General features: G+C 42.6%; 1 protein-coding gene across 1 annotated transcript in view; it reads left to right on the plus strand.

Annotated features, from left to right (window-relative positions):
• gucy1a2 (guanylate cyclase 1, soluble, alpha 2) overlaps positions 1–17,039 on the plus strand; it is a 139,908-nt gene that overhangs the window by 92,866 nt on the left and 30,003 nt on the right. The window contains exon 6 of the mRNA XM_067985423.1: positions 1,722–1,865. Within this exon, the coding sequence (XP_067841524.1) occupies positions 1,722–1,865 (144 nt within the window). The remainder of the gene's footprint in view (positions 1–1,721; positions 1,866–17,039) is intronic.

Consider the following 17,039-nt stretch of genomic DNA (forward strand, 5'->3'; position numbering starts at 1 on the left):
TGCAATTTAATTTCTGGCTGCCAGACTTTCTACAGGTGCTGGAAAAGCACTGTACTAGCCACTGAGCACTCAGCTTGACTGCAGTCAGAAATGGCAGTGTCTGTCACTGGCAGCTTTGGAGGCAGCAATGCTGTCTCATTTACCATACAGTGCTGTCTCTGCTATCCTAAACCAGTTCGGTTTAGGGCAGTATTTCGATTTACTTGCTGCCCCAAACTAACTGGTACCAACGTCCTCGCAGAGAGGGCAAGTAGAACAGTGAGGGAGGATTTAAACTGGTAATGCAGAAAAACAGACAAATCTTAGAGGATGTGGGGAAGAGCTGACAATAAGTATAATGAAGGGGCAAAGCAGTCTAAAATAGTAAGCTCAAAGAGAGGGGACGGGCTATCGAGAGATGTAGCATAGGGCAGATAGAAGAGGTTAAGGAGAAAGACAGTGTAGGAAAGAATGAGAAAAAATTGAAGGGAAAAGGATACTGAGGGGTATAAAAGGGTTAAAATTGCAGGTATGCAAATATGCAGAGCATTAGGAATAAAGTCAGAGAACTAGGTTCACTATTTGGAAGGGACGGCCATGATTCTGTAGCGTTGACATAAACTTGGTTTCTGCTGGAGACTGGGAATTAAATATTCTTGGTTATGAAAATTTTCAGGAGAGATAGAGAAGGAAAAAAGGGTGGAGTGGCCAAAATTAATTAGGGACATGATTATAGCTATAGAAAGGAAAGTTTTTACTGATGGTAGAGCTTAGACAGAGTCTGACAAAGATAAGAAATAGTAAGGGGTCTTACTATATTGGGAGTACATTATACACCACCAAATGGGGTGGAAAAAAATCAAGAATGAGATTTGCAGGCAACCCATGAGAGGTTTGCAGTGGTCACAGGATTAGTGATCTGGGTTCAGGGATCGATCCCTGCACTGGTTAGGCCCAAGGCCCACCGATTTACATCAGCCCAGCGAGCTGTTGAATTTTGGGCTTGAATTTTGTGTCATGGCAGTGGCCATCATGCAGGTCTTAAAAGGTGGGGGGTAATCGGGAGGGAGGGGGATGATTGGGATAGGGAGGGAGCATCTGAGAGAGGGAGGGGGAAGACAGGCAGAAGGTCGAGGCAGTGATCGGGAGGGAGGGAGGTCGAGGCTGTGATCGGGGATGGGGTCGAGGCAGTGATCGGGAGGGAGGGGGGTCGTGGCTGTGATTGGGGGTGGGGTCGAGGCAGTGATTGGGAGGGGGTTGGAGGCAGTGATTGGGAGGGGGGTGGAGGCTGTGATCGGGAGGGGGGTGGAGGCAGTGATCGGGAGGGGGGTGGAGGCAGTGATCGGGAGGGGGGTGGAGGCAGTGATCGGGAGGGGGGTGGAGACATTGATTGGGAGGGGGGTCGAGGCAGTGATCGGGAGGGGGGTCGAGGCAGTGATCGGGAGAGAGGGGGGGTGGAGGCAGTGATTGGGAGGGGGGGTGGAGGCAGTGATCGGGAGGGGGGTGGAGGCAGTGATCAGGAGGGGGGAGTCGAGGCAGTGATCAGGAGGTGGGGGGGGGTGGAGGCAGTGATCAGGAGGGGGGAAAGCGGATCTCAGCAGTGGCCTGTAGCTTTAACGTGGAGCCGGGAGGAGCAATCCTGCACCTCCCGACTCCATATTCAGGTTAAGTATTTTTTTTACAAAGCTTATCTTTTTGGTGGCAGCCTGCCTCATTGCCTTTTGCTATTTGAATTTCTGCAGGTGGAAACAATAGGTGATGCATACTGTGTTGCTGGCGGGTTACACAGAAAGAGCAGCAGTCACGCTAAACTCATAGCCCTGATGGCATTGAAAATGATGGAACTGTCTGAAGAGGTGCTGACACCCAATGGAAAACCCATTAAGGTGAGTAATGGAACAAGAGACATAAATAATTCCCAGCCTCTTTGAGATGAACTGTTTTTCCCTTTAACTAATCAGCTTCTAACAGATTCATTTAGTGGTTGATATAAATAACAGGGCTGTATCAACATTGGCTCTATAATTTTAGCAAGACAGGATTGTACGTACTCTTGCCTGTTTTAAGACTAAAATGTCTCACGTATTTTGTTACAATGAGTGATATTCTAGCTTAGTATTTCTCATTAATATTAGTTCTATTTTAACAGAGCCCTTTCTCTTATTCTATGGATGCTGGGATAGCTCGGCCTACTAATAACCTTCTCAGTGCTGCCAATGAAGTATCAATGTGCTTGCAGAAAGGGTGAATAGAAAGAAAAAGGGTGGGACTGCCAATTCTAGAGCCCCCTGGATGTCAAGGAGCATACAGGGTGAGATAAGGCAAAAATAGAAAGCTTATGTCAGACACTGAGAACTCAATACTGTAGAAAGCCTAGAGGAGTATAAAAAGTGCGGGGGTGAAATTAAAAAGGAAATTAGGAAAACAAAGAGAGGGCATGTAAAATCAAGGACAACCCAAAGATGTTTTATAAATACATTAAGAGCAAGAGGATAACTAAGGAAAGAGCAGGGCCTATTAGAGACCAAAAAGATAATCTATGTGTGGAGGCAAAAGATGTTGGTATGGTTCTTAATGAATATTTTGCATCTGTCTTCACAAAAGAGAGAGACGATGCAGACATCATAGTTAAGGAGGAGGAGTGTGAAATATTGGATGGGATAAACAAAGGGGATTAGCATCTTTGAAAGTAGATAAATCACCAGGGCCAGATGAAATGTATCCCAGGCTGTTAAAAGAAGCAAGGGAGGTTCATTTGAGCATCATTTTCCAATCCTCACTGGATACAGGTGTGGTGCCGGAGGATTGGAGGACTGCTAATGTTGTACCGTTGTTTAAAAAGGGAACGAGGGATAGTCCGAGTAATTACAAGCCAGTCAGACTAACATCAGTGTTGGGCAAATTATTGGAATCAATTCTGAGGGACAGGATAAACTGTCACTTAGAAAGGCACAGAGTAATCAAGGACAGTCAACATGGATTTGTTAACGAAAGGTCGTGTCTGACTAACTTGATTGAATTTTTTGAGGAGGTAACCAGGAGGGTAGATGAGGGTGTTGCATTTGAAGTAGTCTACATGGATTTTAGCAAGGCTTTTGACAAGGTCACACATGGCAGATGGGTCAAAAAAGTACAAGCCCATGGGATCCAAGGGAAAGTGGCAAGTTGGATCCAAAATTGGCTCAGTGGCAGGAAGCCCAAAGGGTAATGGTCGACGGGTGTTTTTGTGACTGGAAGACTGTTTCCAGTGGGCTTCCGCAGGGCTCAGTACTAGGTCCCTTGCTTTTTGTGGCATATATTAATGATTTGGACTTAGATGTAGGGGGCATGATTAAGAAGTTTGCAGATGATACAAAAATTGGCCTTGTGGTTGATAGTGAGGAAGAAAGCTGTAGACTGCAGGAAGATTTCAATGGACTGCTCTGGTGGGCAGAAAAGTGGCAAATGGAATTCAATCCAGAGAAATGTGAGATAATGCATTTGGGGAGGGCAAACAAGGCAAGAGAGTACACAATAAATGGGAAGATACTGAGAGGTGTAGAGGAAGTGAGGGACCTTTGAGTGCATGTCCACAGATCCCTGAAAGTAGCTGGACAGATAGATAAGGTGGTTAAGAAGGCATAATCAAAGGGAGACTGATGCAGTTTTGTGGGAGTGGATAAGACAGATGAGTGCAAGTCTTCAGTAGTAATTCCGGGGATTTCAATCTTCCTGATATTGACTGGCGTGCTCAAAGTGCATGGGAGCGGGAATTTTTTGAAATTGTGAGGGACTTGTTTAAAATGGTATATAAAGGAACCCACAAGGAATAATGCAAAATTCGATTTAGTTCTAACGAAAATGAGGAGGGAACAGTAAGTAAAGTAGAAGTAAGTGAGCATATAAGACCTAGTGACCATAATGTTCAGACATTCAGGGTTAACATGAGGGTAGAAAATGAAAGGAAGCCAATTAAAAACCTAAATTTTAAACCAGCTCATTTTAAAGCTATGAAAGAATGCATGGGAATGATAAAATGGGAAGAGATACTGGAAGGGATACATGTTGAAGGGAAGTGGAATAGTTTCAAAGGGATAGTTTTTAAGACGCAAAAGGACTTTATCCCTGCAATAGGTCAGGATCAGAATAAAAGAGTAAGACCAGTTTGGCTTGGTAACAAAGTTGTGAAAGGCATTAGGGAGAAAGAGAAAGCATACAAGCTTTTAAAAAGTTCAGGAAATGAACATATTTTTAAAACACTTTCCCAACAGTGGAAGTAAAGCTCACAGGTCTATAGTTTGATGGTTTCTCCCTTGCACCGTTTTTGAAGACGGGAGTCACATTTGCATTTTTCCAAACCTTTGGTATTTGGCTTAAATCCAGTGAACTCTGAAAAATATTCGCGTGAGAAGCCGCAATTGTTTGAGCCAATTCCTTCAGAATCCTGAGATGAAAGTTGTCAGAGACTGGAGCCTTAACTACCTTGAGCTTCAACAACCTCCCCAGTGTGTTCTCTTCTGTGATTTTATTTTTTTTCAGTCTACATTTACCTGTTTAAACTATACCCCCAATTCTGTCATTTTTCTGCCCATTTTTTGTGAACACTTGAAAAATAACGGCTAAGTACTTCAGCATCTTCTCTGTCTTCTGACACCACTTACCCATTCATCATCTTTTAGTGAGCCAACCCCTCTTTGCATCCTTTGTTTACTCCTAACATATTTAAAGAATGCTTTACTGTTCTGCTTTATATTTCGAACTATGTTCTCCTCATAATCCCTCTTTGCAATCCTTATCAGGTCTTGGCATTCCTTAGCCTAATTTTAAAGGTTCTCCCTATCAAATTATGAAGGATAATATAAGGGAGCATCTTAAGGGGCATTAGCTAATCTGAGACAGTCACATGGTTTTAGGAGTGGGAGGTCAAGCTTGACTAATTTATTGGATATCTTTGAGGAGATGACGGACCTAGTAGATGGGGAAGACACACTGGATAATAACTACCAGGACATTTTCAGGAACACATTGGACACTGTTCCATATAATAGGCTACTACATAAGGTCTAAGCTGATGGAATAGATGGGAATGTATTGAAATGGATTGTCAAATGGTTGGTTGGTAGATAACAATGAGTAGTAGTATGTAGGCAGGTATCTGTTTAGGAGTCAGTTTCCAATGGAGTGCCACAAGATTCAGTTGGGGATGCTATTGTTTATGATTTTTATAAATGATTTAGAGAAAGGAATTGTGTCCAAAGTGTGTAGATTTGCAGATGATACCTAACTGGGAGCAATATCAAATGATGAATATCAATACAAAAGGATCGTGACAAGCTCAATCAATTTAGAATCATAGAATCATAGGTTGATACAGCACAGAAGGTGGCCATTTGGCCCATCGTGCCAGTGCGGCTCTTTGAAAGAACCATTCAATTAGTCCCACTCCCCCGCTTTATCCCCCTAGCCCTGCAAATTTTTCCCCTTCAAGTATTTACCCAATTTCCCTTTGAAAGTTATCATTGAATCTGCTTCCACCATCCTTTCAAGCAGTGCATTCCAGATCATAATAACTTGCTGCATAAAATTTATTTTCCACATATTGCCTCTGGTTCTTTTGAAAATTATCTTAAATCTGTGTCCTCTGGTTACCGACCCTCTTGTCACTGGAAACAGTTTCTCCTTATTTACTCTATCAAAACCCATCATGATCTTGAACATCCCTATCAAATCTCCCCTTAACCTTTTCTGTTCTAAGGAGAACAACCACAGCTTCTCCAGTCTCTCCACATCACTGAAGTCTTTCACCCCTGGTACCGTTCTAGTAATTCTCCTCTGCACCCTCACTAAGGTGTTGCATCCTTCTTAAAGTGTGGTATCCAGAACTAGACACAGTACTCCAACTGGGGCCTAACCAGTGTTTGATAAAGGTTTAGCATAACGTCCTTGCTTTTGTACTCTAGCCTCTATTTATAAAGCCAAGGATCCCATGTGCCTTTTTAACAGCCTTCTCAACTTGTCCTGCCACCCTCAAAGACTTGTGTACGTACACTCTTGGGTCTCTCTGTTCCTGCACCCCCTTTAAAATTGTACCGTTTAGTTTATATTGCCTCTCTTCATTCTTCCTACCAAAATGAATCACTTCACACTTCTCTGCATTAAATTTCATCTGCCATGTGGTCTGTTTCCTCCTGAAGTCTGTTACTATCCTCTACACTGTTTACTACATTTCTGAGTTTCGTGTCATCTGCGAACTTTGAAATTATGCTCTGTATACCCAAGTCCAGGTCATTAATATATATCAAAAAGAGCAGTGGTCCCAACACCAACCCCTGGGGGATACCACTGCACAATTCCCTCCAGTCTGAAAAAGAACCGTTCACCACTACTCTCTGCTTTCTGTCCCTTAGCCAATTTCGCATCCATGCAGCAACTGCCCCTTTAATCCCATGGGCTTCAATTTTGCTAACAAGTCTATTGTGTGGCACTTTATTAAATGCCTTTTGAAAGTCCATACACACATCAACCGCACTACTCTCATCAACCCTCCCTGTTACTTCATCAAAGAACTCAATCAAGTTAGTCAAACACGATTTGCCTTTAACAAATCCATGTTGGCTTTCATTTATTAACCCATATTTTTCCAAGTGCCAATTAATTTTGTCCCGGATTAATGTCTCTAAAAGTTTCCCCACCACCGATGTTAGGCTGACTGGCCTGTAGTTGCCGGGTTTTTCCCTCTCCCCTTTTTTGAACGGGGTGTATTATTTGCAATCCTCCATTCCTCTGGCACCACTCCCTTATCTAAAGAGGATTGGAAGATTGTGGCCAGAACCTCTGCAATTTCCACCCTTACTTCCCTCAGCAACCTAGGATGCATCCCATCTGGACTGGGTGACTTTTCTATTTTGAACTCTGCCAACCTTTTTAGTACCTCCTATTTTTATCTTATCCAATTTCTCTACTACCTCCTCCTTTACTGTGATAGGGAATTGCAAGGTTGTGGGATTTGGTAGATGAAAGATTGATGTAGCATTTGGGGAAGCATTCCTCTGGCTGTAATATGTAGCAGCATTATAAATACATTCACACAGATTTTCTCTGATCAATATTTCTAACAAAATCAAAAACATGTTCAAAAAGTATATACTCATGATTTTGTTAAAAATATGTATCAGATAAAATCTTCATGAATGTATTTACAGTGCTGTTACTGATTGTGATTAGAACTACTAGAAGGAGCAGGAACTGAGCTAGAGCGGGGCGGGGATATAAAGCATGGCGGCAGCGGAGGCCCAAGACTAGAAGGAGCGGGAGTTGAACGGGGATGTAGAATACGGTGACAGCGGAGGCCCGAGACTAGAAGGAGCGGGAGTTGAACGGGGATGTAGAATACGGCGACAGCGGAGGCCCAAGACTAGAAGGAGCGGGAGTTGAACGGGGATGTAGAATACGGTGACAGCGGAGGCCCAAGACTAGAAGGAGCGGGAGTTGAACGGGGATGTAGAATACGGTGACAGCGGAGGCCCAAGACTAGAAGGAATGGGAGTTGTGGAAGAGTGGAGCGAGGATAAAAAGTGCGACGATAGCAAAGGCCTGAGACTAGAAAGAATGGGAGCTGAGGCCAACTCAAACACAGGCAGAAATTTGAAAATGTGACGTCAGAATCAGCACAGAGAGGAAGGAGCGGCAGAACCCAAGAGAGCTAAGATAAGTATCGAGGATAAGTATTGAGGTAAGGATCTAAGATAAAGAACTCGAATAATGAAACCGGGTTTAAAAAGCATGAGATTTTCCAGTAGCGACTATTCGGCTAGGGTAAACAACTCCCGGACCCGGAGACGTCACAGGACAGGAGGTTGGTGATTGGTTGGTGAGTAATATTTTTTTTGTTCTCTAAGCTAGGGGAATGGTTTAAACCAGGAACTAGGAACCTATAACTTGCTAATACTTTGTCAAATGAATCATTTAAACTAAATAAATTAATTAGTTTAAAAAATCTAAAAATAAATCAAGTGAATTAATTAATAAATAAAACAAGGTTTGATAGAGATGGCAGTGCAGGTGATATGCATTTGGGAGTTTGTGGAGAGCAGCCTGGGATCATCGGCTGTGAGTGTCTTCAACTCGAGAAACTTCAGTTCAGAGGAGCAGACATTGCAATGCTTCAGGGAGGGGGAGAGTTACCTAAACACTTCGACCCAGGAGGCAGTCCCACCTCTTAGGTGAGGTAGTGGTTTAGATTTGGTTAGTGGTCAGGGACAGGAGGATGTGACTGCGAGTCAGGCAGGTAAGGGGACCCCAGATGCAGTGGTGGAGGAGCCTCAACCTTTGCCCTTGTCCAACAGGTACGAGGTACTTGCTACCTGTGTGGATGAGAACAAAGACTGCAGGGAGGATGGGCAAATTGACCACGGCACCGTGGCACAGGAGGCCATTCAAGTGGGAGGCACTAAAAGGAATGTGGTAGTGGTAGGTGATAGTATAGTCAGGGAGTTAGACACTGTTCTCTGCAGCCGCAATCAGGAGTCCTGAAAGCTGTGTTGCCTGCCCGGTGCAAGGGTTAAGAACATCTCGTGGCTGAAAGAGTGGTGTGGGAGGCAGGGGTTTCAATTCATGTGGCATTGGTACCAGTACTGGAAAAAGAGGGAGCTGTTCTGTTGGGACGGACTCCACTTAAATAGGGCTGGGACCTGTGTCCTGGCAAATTGAATAATTAGGGCGGTAGATAGGGCTTTAAACTAATAAGGTGGGGGGGAGGGAGGGATCAGGTAAGGATAAATTTATGAGTCTAAAGAGAAAAATCAAGGCTGTAGAGCAGAGTAGTGATTTGGGTAAAAACAAGCAGAGTGTGTCAGGAAGGGACAAAGGTAATAGGGTATTAGTGACTAAGGTCACATCAGGGAAAAATAGTAAAAAGTTAAAATTAAAGGTGCTTTACCTGAATACACGAGCATTTGTAACAAAATAGATGAATTAATGGCACAAATAGAGATAAATGGGTTTGATCTAGTAGTCATTACTGAGACGTGGTTGCAGGGTGACCAAGGTTGGGAACTAAATATTCCAGGGTACTTGACTTTTCGAAAAGACAGGCAAAATGGAAAAGGGATTGTGATAATAAAGGATGATATAAAGACAGTAGTGAGAAAGGATCTTAGCTCAGAAAATCAGGATGTAGAATCAGTATGGGTGGAGGTAAGAAATAACAAAGGGCAGAAAACACTGGTGGGAGTATCTTATAGGTTCCCTAACAGTAGTAATACTGTTGGACAGAATATAAATCAGGAAATTAAAGGAACATGTAACAAGGGTAATGCAATAATCACAAGGGACTTTAATCTTCATATAGACTGGGCAAACCAAATTGGCAAAAGTAGTTTGGAGGTGAGTTCATGGAATGCATTCGAGACAGTTTTCTAGAACAATATGTCGAGGAGCCAATTAGGGAACAGGCTATTTTAGATCTAGTATTGTGTAATGAGACAGGGTTAATTAGTAATCTTATAGTAAAGGATCCACTGGGGAAGAGTGATCATAATATGGTAGAATTTCATATTGAGTTTGAGAGTGATGTAATTAAGTTCAAAACCAGTGTCTTAAATTTAAATGAAGTCAATTATGTAGGTAAGAGGGGCAAGTTGGCTAAGGTAGATTAGGAAATTAGATTAAAAGATATGTTGGTAGATAAGTATAGGCAAACATTTAAAGAAATAATTCATAATTCTCAATGAATATACATTCCCTTGAGGAATAAAAACTTCACGGGAAAAGTGGTCCAACCCGTGGCTAACTAGAGAAGTTAAGGATAGTATTAGATTAAAAGAAGAGGCTTATAATCTTGCTAAAAAGAGTAGTAAGTCTGAGGATTGGGAGGGATTTAGAAATCAGCAAAGGATGACCAAAAAATTGATAAAGTGGGACAAAATTGAATATGAGAGTAAACTAGCAAGAAATTTTAAAACATATTGTAAGAGCTTGTACAATTATTTAAAAAGGAAGAAATTAGCAAAAGTAAACGTGGGTCCCTTAGAGGCAGAGACAGGAGAAATTATAATGGGGAATAAAGAAATGGCGGAGACATTAAACAAATATTTTTTATCTGTCTTCACAGTAGAAGAAAAATACATACCAGAAATAATGGAGAACCAAGGGTCTAATGAGAGTGAAGGAATTAATATTAGTAAAGAAAAAGTACTTGAGAACTTAATAGGACTAAAAACCAACAAATCCGCTTGACCTGATGGCCTACGTCCTGGGGTTTTAAAAGAGGTGGCTGCAGAGATAATTAATGCATTGGTTTTGATCTTACAGAATTCCCTAGATTCTAGAACGGTTCCCATGGATTGGAAGGTAGCAAATGTAACACCGCTATTCAAGAAAGGAGGGAGAGAGAAAACAGGGAATTACAGGCCAGTTAGCCTGACATCAGTAGTAGGGAAAATGCTAAAATCTATTATTAGGGATGTGGTAACAGGGCACTTAGAAAATGGGGTGCCGCAAGGATCAGTGTTTGGGTCTCAGCTACTTACAGTCTATATCAGTGACTTAGATGAAGGGATCGAGTGTAATGTATCCAAGTTTGCTGACGATACAAAGCTCAGTTGGAAAGTAAGCTGTGAGGAGGATGCAAAGAGGCTGCAAAAGGATATAGACAGGTTAAGCGATAGGGCAATAAGGTGGCAGATGGAGTATAATGTGAGGAAATGTGAAATTATCCAGTTTGGTAGGAAGAATAGAAAAGCAGAATATTTTTGAAAAGATGAGAGACTAGTATATGTTGGTATTAAGAGTGATTTGGGTGTCCTTGTGCACGAATCACAGAAAGTTAACATGCAGGTACAGCAAGCAGTTAGGAAAGCAAATGATATGTTAGCCTTTATTGCAACGGCGTCGGAGTATAAGAGTAAGGAAGTCCTGCTGCAATTATACAGTGCTTTTATGAGACCACACCTGGAGTACTGTGTACAGTTTTGGTCTCCTCACCTAAGGAAAGATATACTTGCCTTAGAGGGGGTGCAACGTATGTTCACTAGATTGATTCCTGGGATGAGAGTGTTGTCCTATGAGGAGAGATTGAGTAGAATGGGCCTATATTCTCTGGAGTACAGAAGAATGAGAGATGATCTCATTGAAAGTATAAAATTCTTAAAGGGCTTGACGGGGTAGATGCTGAGAGGCTGTTTCCCCTGGCTGGAAAGTCTAGAATTAGGGGTCATAGTCTCAGAATAAGGGGTTGGCCATTTAGGACTGAGATAAGGAAAAATTTCTTTGCTCAGAGGGTTATGAATCTTTGCAATTCATTACCCCAGAGGCCTGTGGATGCTCAGTTGTTGAGTATATTCAAGACTGAGTTTGATAGATTTTTGGACACTAAGGGAATCAAGGAATATGGTGATCGGGTGGGAAAGTGGAGTTGAGGTAAAAGATCAGCCATGATCTTATTGAACGACAGAGCAGGCTTGAGGGGCCCTATGGCCTACTCCTATTCCTGTTCTTAGGAACAATTCTTTGCCCATGTGATGGAAAGAACTTTCTCTGGGAATGTATGGAAGAACATTGTAAAAAGATAAGGGTAAAATTGAAAAATATTTACCTGGAAGGAGAGGTTTTTTTTTCTGTGTGAATTGTATATTGATAGTGAAAGATATTTAGAAAATGAGTTCATTTGCGTTAACCCACTTCCCCTCTCTTCCTGACTCCACCCTTGTGCTGTTTGTCTAGGGAAAGGAAGTTCACACACAAACAAGGATTCAACTCATCTATGATGTCACCTATGAAGAGCTCTATGCATGAAAATCTTGTGCATGCAGCTTCCATAGGTTAACATTTTGCAGCATCAGTGGAATAATGCAGTGTGGAACCTTTGCAGCAGTTATATCTTATATAAGGGATGAGTATGCATGTTTTCACCAGGAAGTACTTGGCACTTCTTTTGATGGCACAGAACTTGTTCCTCATTTATTCCCACATCTGCCTGACTTGGGACGCAACGTTGTCACTCTGTGCTATTTCCTCTGATACAGCTTGAACCTTTGATTTCAGGAGGAAGTGGTCTTCTGTCGCAAGGAGGGAAACCCTCCTTTGGTGCAACTCCCTCATCAGCGTCTCCAAAGCAACAGCGCTGAATGTTGCCGTCTTCCCCATAACCATCTTCTCAACAATTCCAACCAGCGTGATGCAGCTCCAAACTCTAAAAGTACTTCTAATGGCTAGCTGCAGCCCTTTAACAGGTGCTGCCTGGCTCAAATCTTCTATTAGCAGTCAACAAATGATGAGGCCTCATTCCCTATTCACAGTTTCCATGTGCAGAGAGCCCGTTCTAATCGGGGTGTGGGGCCTAACTGTGGAATCCAGACTGGCCAGTCCTTCCTTGCACCACATACGGGCATGGGGAGTTCTGATTTTGTCGGATTTGGAAAATCGAGACTAATGTGTGAGACCTAGTATATGTGCAAGTTATTCACTCTATGAATTTTTGATGTCTGCTACTTTTGTCCAACTGGATTTTTCAAGCTTAACCAAACCTTGTATTCACATGATTAGGGATATAAGCTATTTTGTTTCTAAAGAGTAAATTACTCCTCCCTTAGAAATGAGAGGTAGAAGTGAAAAATTCTAGGAATATAAAACAAATGGCTCTTTCTATCTTTTTTGGTGGGTGCCTTAATTCATACTGTTGTAAACCTTTCAGAAATTCATACAGTATTATTGCTTTTTGCAAGATCGCAAGATAAGGAAGGCCATTCGACCCATTTTAATTGATCCACCAAGAGACATCCTAATATCCTCCTATTGTAGCATCAAATTGTTCTTAAATGATTCCAGTGTTTTTGCCTCCACTTCTCTATGTGGGAGTTTATTCCACACATTGATCACTCTTTGTATGAAGAAGAATTTCTTGATTATCAGTCCTAAAATTACATTTTACTAGTTTGAACACATGTCCCCTAGTTCTACCCCTGCATTTTAATTTAAAGTAATTTTCCAGGTTAACTTCATCTATACCCTTAACAATCTTATATACCTCTATAAAAAAGGACAAACCAGCTTGCAATTGCTTCCTGATACAAATGTGTCCCCAGCCATCTAAGGCCCTGCCTTAAATTATTCAGTTCACTACTATTTTTTTCTTCAGTTCAGGAAGGCTCCTGGTAAATGATACAATCCAGATGGTCCACAGATCACTTTGCATCTTCTCCAGTCATGTCTTCTCAGCCTTCGTTCTGTTGTCTATTTGGGCTCTCTTCAGGGTCTTTTACAAGGCTTCCCTTTCTCCTGGATTTACACTAAACATTTGCTTGGACTTTCCAATTTTAGAGAACTCCCAAGATTTTGTTTTAGGTAAGGGTGTTTTATTATGTTTATAACACTACAAAATAAGGTTGAAAATCACTTCATTAATTTACATTGTGACTAAAATAGTTAGAAAGAAAGAACAAACTTGTATTCATAAAGAACCTTTCACGTCCTCAGGATGTCCCAAAGCGCTTTGCAGCCAATTAAATACTTTTGAAGTGTAGTCACTGTTGCAATGTATGCAACGGGACAGCCAGTTTGCACACAGCACTGAAATAAGTGACTAGATCATTTGTTTTTGGTGGTGTTTGAGGGATAACTGTTGGCCAGGACGCAAGGAGAATTCTCTTGCTCATATTCAAATCTACCTGAGAGGGCAGATTGAGCCTTGATTTAACATCCCACTCAAAAGATAATGGCCTAGAAATTCATTGACACCATGCCTGTTTTACAGGTGTAAAACGGGCACCTAAGCATCCAATATGGCGTGCGTGCGCACATTTTGAGCCAGAAGTACGCCACCCACCATATAGGTAAAGGCTAAAGTATAGGCGTCCAGGGCCTCCCACCTTAAACAGGCATTAGGCAGGCCCTTTTCATATGCAAATAGGGGGCCTAACCTCTTTTTCAGAATCCCTTCCCGAAATTGGGCTGCCCTGCATGCAGTCAGCACCGGGCCAGCTGTGTTCAAGATAACCAAGTCTACATGTGGCCTAATCGGCGGTCCTTAAAGGGTCTGCTGGATGTCACCAACTAAAAGGTAAGTTTTAAAAAAAATACCTGAATGTGGAGCACTCTTGCATCCACAGCAGTCCCAAGGATTGTCGCCAGCCCCTACCCAACCTCCTCACGATTACCTCCCGATCTCTCTCCATACTGCACAGAAGTGTCAGCCTGGATTACCTGCTCAAGTCTCATGGCGTAGGGCTTGAACCCATGATCTTATGACTCCAAGGCGAGAGTGTGACCACTGAGCCAAGGCTGACACCTATGACTAAATATGCACTTATAGTTGCCCATCAGCAGTTTTGTTTGTAATAAATAACTGTTTAACTATTTCAGGGTATCCTTTACTTCACAGATGTCCTCGGGTTTGAAAATGCAGAAGTGGAGAGTTCACAGGCTTCTGTAGTCGGTATGATGTAATGACTTTTACTTTCTAACTGGATCTGTGAGACCAATTGACAAATTTCCCAATGATAGAAACAAAATAGATATTTCTTTTTCATAATTGAGCTGAAGCTGTTAAGAGAAGTTACGTTATGAATTCATGTTAAATCCTCTTTCCACTTGTAAAGATTTATTACAATTCACAATCAGTGGTGAGCCTTCCTTTGTGTAGTATTATTTCCTACATTACAATAATGACTACACTTCAAAAAAGTACTTAATTGGCTGTAAAGCACTTTTGGGCATCCTGAGGTCATGAAAGGGTCTATATAAATGCAAGTCTTTCTTCCTTATATAAATATGGTTTGCAATGCATTAGAATTGCATTTAATGGACTTTGGAATGAATGAATACTAAATAAGATAATCAAATGATAAATGTCCTTTCCAAAACATGGAAATTAACTATATATAAAATACAATGGGGCAGAAATTGCTCGGAGTGGTGAACCAACAGTGCTCACCGCTCCATAGATTTACACTAACCCACTAACTTACTTCAGGCACTTCCTCGAATAGGAAGTGGAGAAGAGCCCGGCGTCAAGTGAAGCTAGGACCTGTGGGAGAAGCGAGAGGATCGCACACTCCCCTTGTCCAATCAGATTGCAACATTTTTGACAAGTTGCGTTAACTGTTTCTGCAAGCTTGGATTGTTAAAACCAGGAAGTGAAAGGTACAACTTTAAAATCAATATAAAAACAGTTACTGAAAGTCCACTGTGCCACAACTAATAGAAGGAGCAGGAAAAATGGATGGATGGCTGTTGGGAGACCAGCCGCTGTCCTGGTTATTGACATCAGTCTGGAACTCTCACCCTGATGCAGAAAGAAAACACAATGAGATTCATATCTCTACCCAAATTGTGGTGGGAAATACCATAGAGCTGTTGGACAGATCCGAGAAAGTATCAAACATTGTATGCGTCTGCTGTGTTCTGCACAGCATTGGCATTAGAAGAGGAGAACCCATGCAGCCAAAAGGGCTGAGAGGCAAGCCTGCAGCCTTGCCAGCAGGGGAAGAAGAGGAGGAGGAAAGACGAGGAGAAAGGAGAAGTGGCTCCGGTTGATGCATGTCCAGGTAGACTGCTGTGTCAAAGACTGATTAATGAGACTTGTAGTTAAAAGCAGCCCCAACAGCCCCTAAAAGAGCATTCGTAAGGACCTCCTAGTACCAATATGCTGGATCAAATCCCCCTGCCTCACTTCCATCCCTACATGTTTGCCCCAACACGGACATTCACATTTCTTGTGGCTAACAAGTTATTACCAAGTATTCCAAGGAGAGTGCAATAATTTTTATTTCTCTATTCCACATCCCTAGTGCTTGCGCTTGGTGAAAGTGTAGTGTGTAGTGACATCCTGGGGGTCACCATTGACCAGAAACTTAACTGGACCAGCCATATAAATACTGTGGATACAAGAGCAGGTCAGAGGCTGGGTATTCTGCGGCGAGTGACTCACCTCCTGACTCCCCAAAGCCTTTCCACCGTCTACAAGGCACAAGTCAGGAGTGTGATGGAATACTCCCCACTTGCCTGGATGAATGTAGCTCCAACAACACTCAAGAAGCTCGACACCTTACAGGACAAAGCAGCCCGCTTGATTGGCACCCCATCCACCACCCTAAACATTCACTCCCTTCACCACCGGCGCACTGTGGCTGCAGTGTGTATCATCCACATGATGCACTGCAGCAACTCGCCAAGGCTTCTTCGACAGCACCTCCCAAACCCGCGACCTCTACCACCTAGAAGGACAAGAGCAGCAGGCACATGGGAACAACACCACCTGCACGTTCCCCTCCAAGTCACACACCATCCCGACTTGGAAATATATCGCCGTTCCTTCATCGTCACTGGGTCAAAATCCTGGAACTCCCTTCCTAACAGCAACGTGGGAGAACCTTCACCACACGGACTGCAGCGGTTCAAGAAGGCGGCTCACCACCACCTTCTCAAGGGCAATTAGGGATGGGCAATAAATGCCAGCCTCGCCAGCGACGCCCACATCCCATGAACGAATATAATAAAAAAGTCCGCGTCAGCTCTATGCAAGAGCAATCCAGCTAGTCCCACTCCCTCGCCCTATCCCTGCAGCCCTGCAAATTTTTTCCTTTCACATATTTATCCCGTTCCCTTTTGAAGGCCATGATTGAATCTGCCTCCACCACCCCCTCAGGCAGTGTATTCCAGATCTTAATCACTCGGTGTGTAAAAAAGTTTTTCCTCATGTCATCTTTGTTTTTTTTTGCCAATCACCTTAAATCTATTGTGGATGACCAGTTGATTTGTGTGAGAACAGACCCTTGGTCATCACTAAAGAGTGAATCCTGCCATCAGGGTGCTCTCAATCTGATACCTTAGCTTCTGTAAAACAGAAGTAAAAGCCTCCTTTAAGTTGGAGACCAAGGTCTCAGTAGCAGAAGACAGTTTTGAGGGGAAGAAGAAAAGAAAACTCTTCAGAACCTTTCCGCAGGATAGAATCTGTAAAAGGGCAAATTGTAAACGGTCCCAGTGGATTGAAAAGTACGTAATGTAACCCCACTATTCAAGAAAGGAGGGTGAGAGAAAACAGGGAACTACAGGCCAGTTAGCCTGACATCGGTAGTTGGGAAAAT

Source organism: Heptranchias perlo, chromosome 6 (assembly GCF_035084215.1).
Source record: "Heptranchias perlo isolate sHepPer1 chromosome 6, sHepPer1.hap1, whole genome shotgun sequence".
Taxonomy (NCBI): domain Eukaryota; kingdom Metazoa; phylum Chordata; class Chondrichthyes; order Hexanchiformes; family Hexanchidae; genus Heptranchias; species Heptranchias perlo.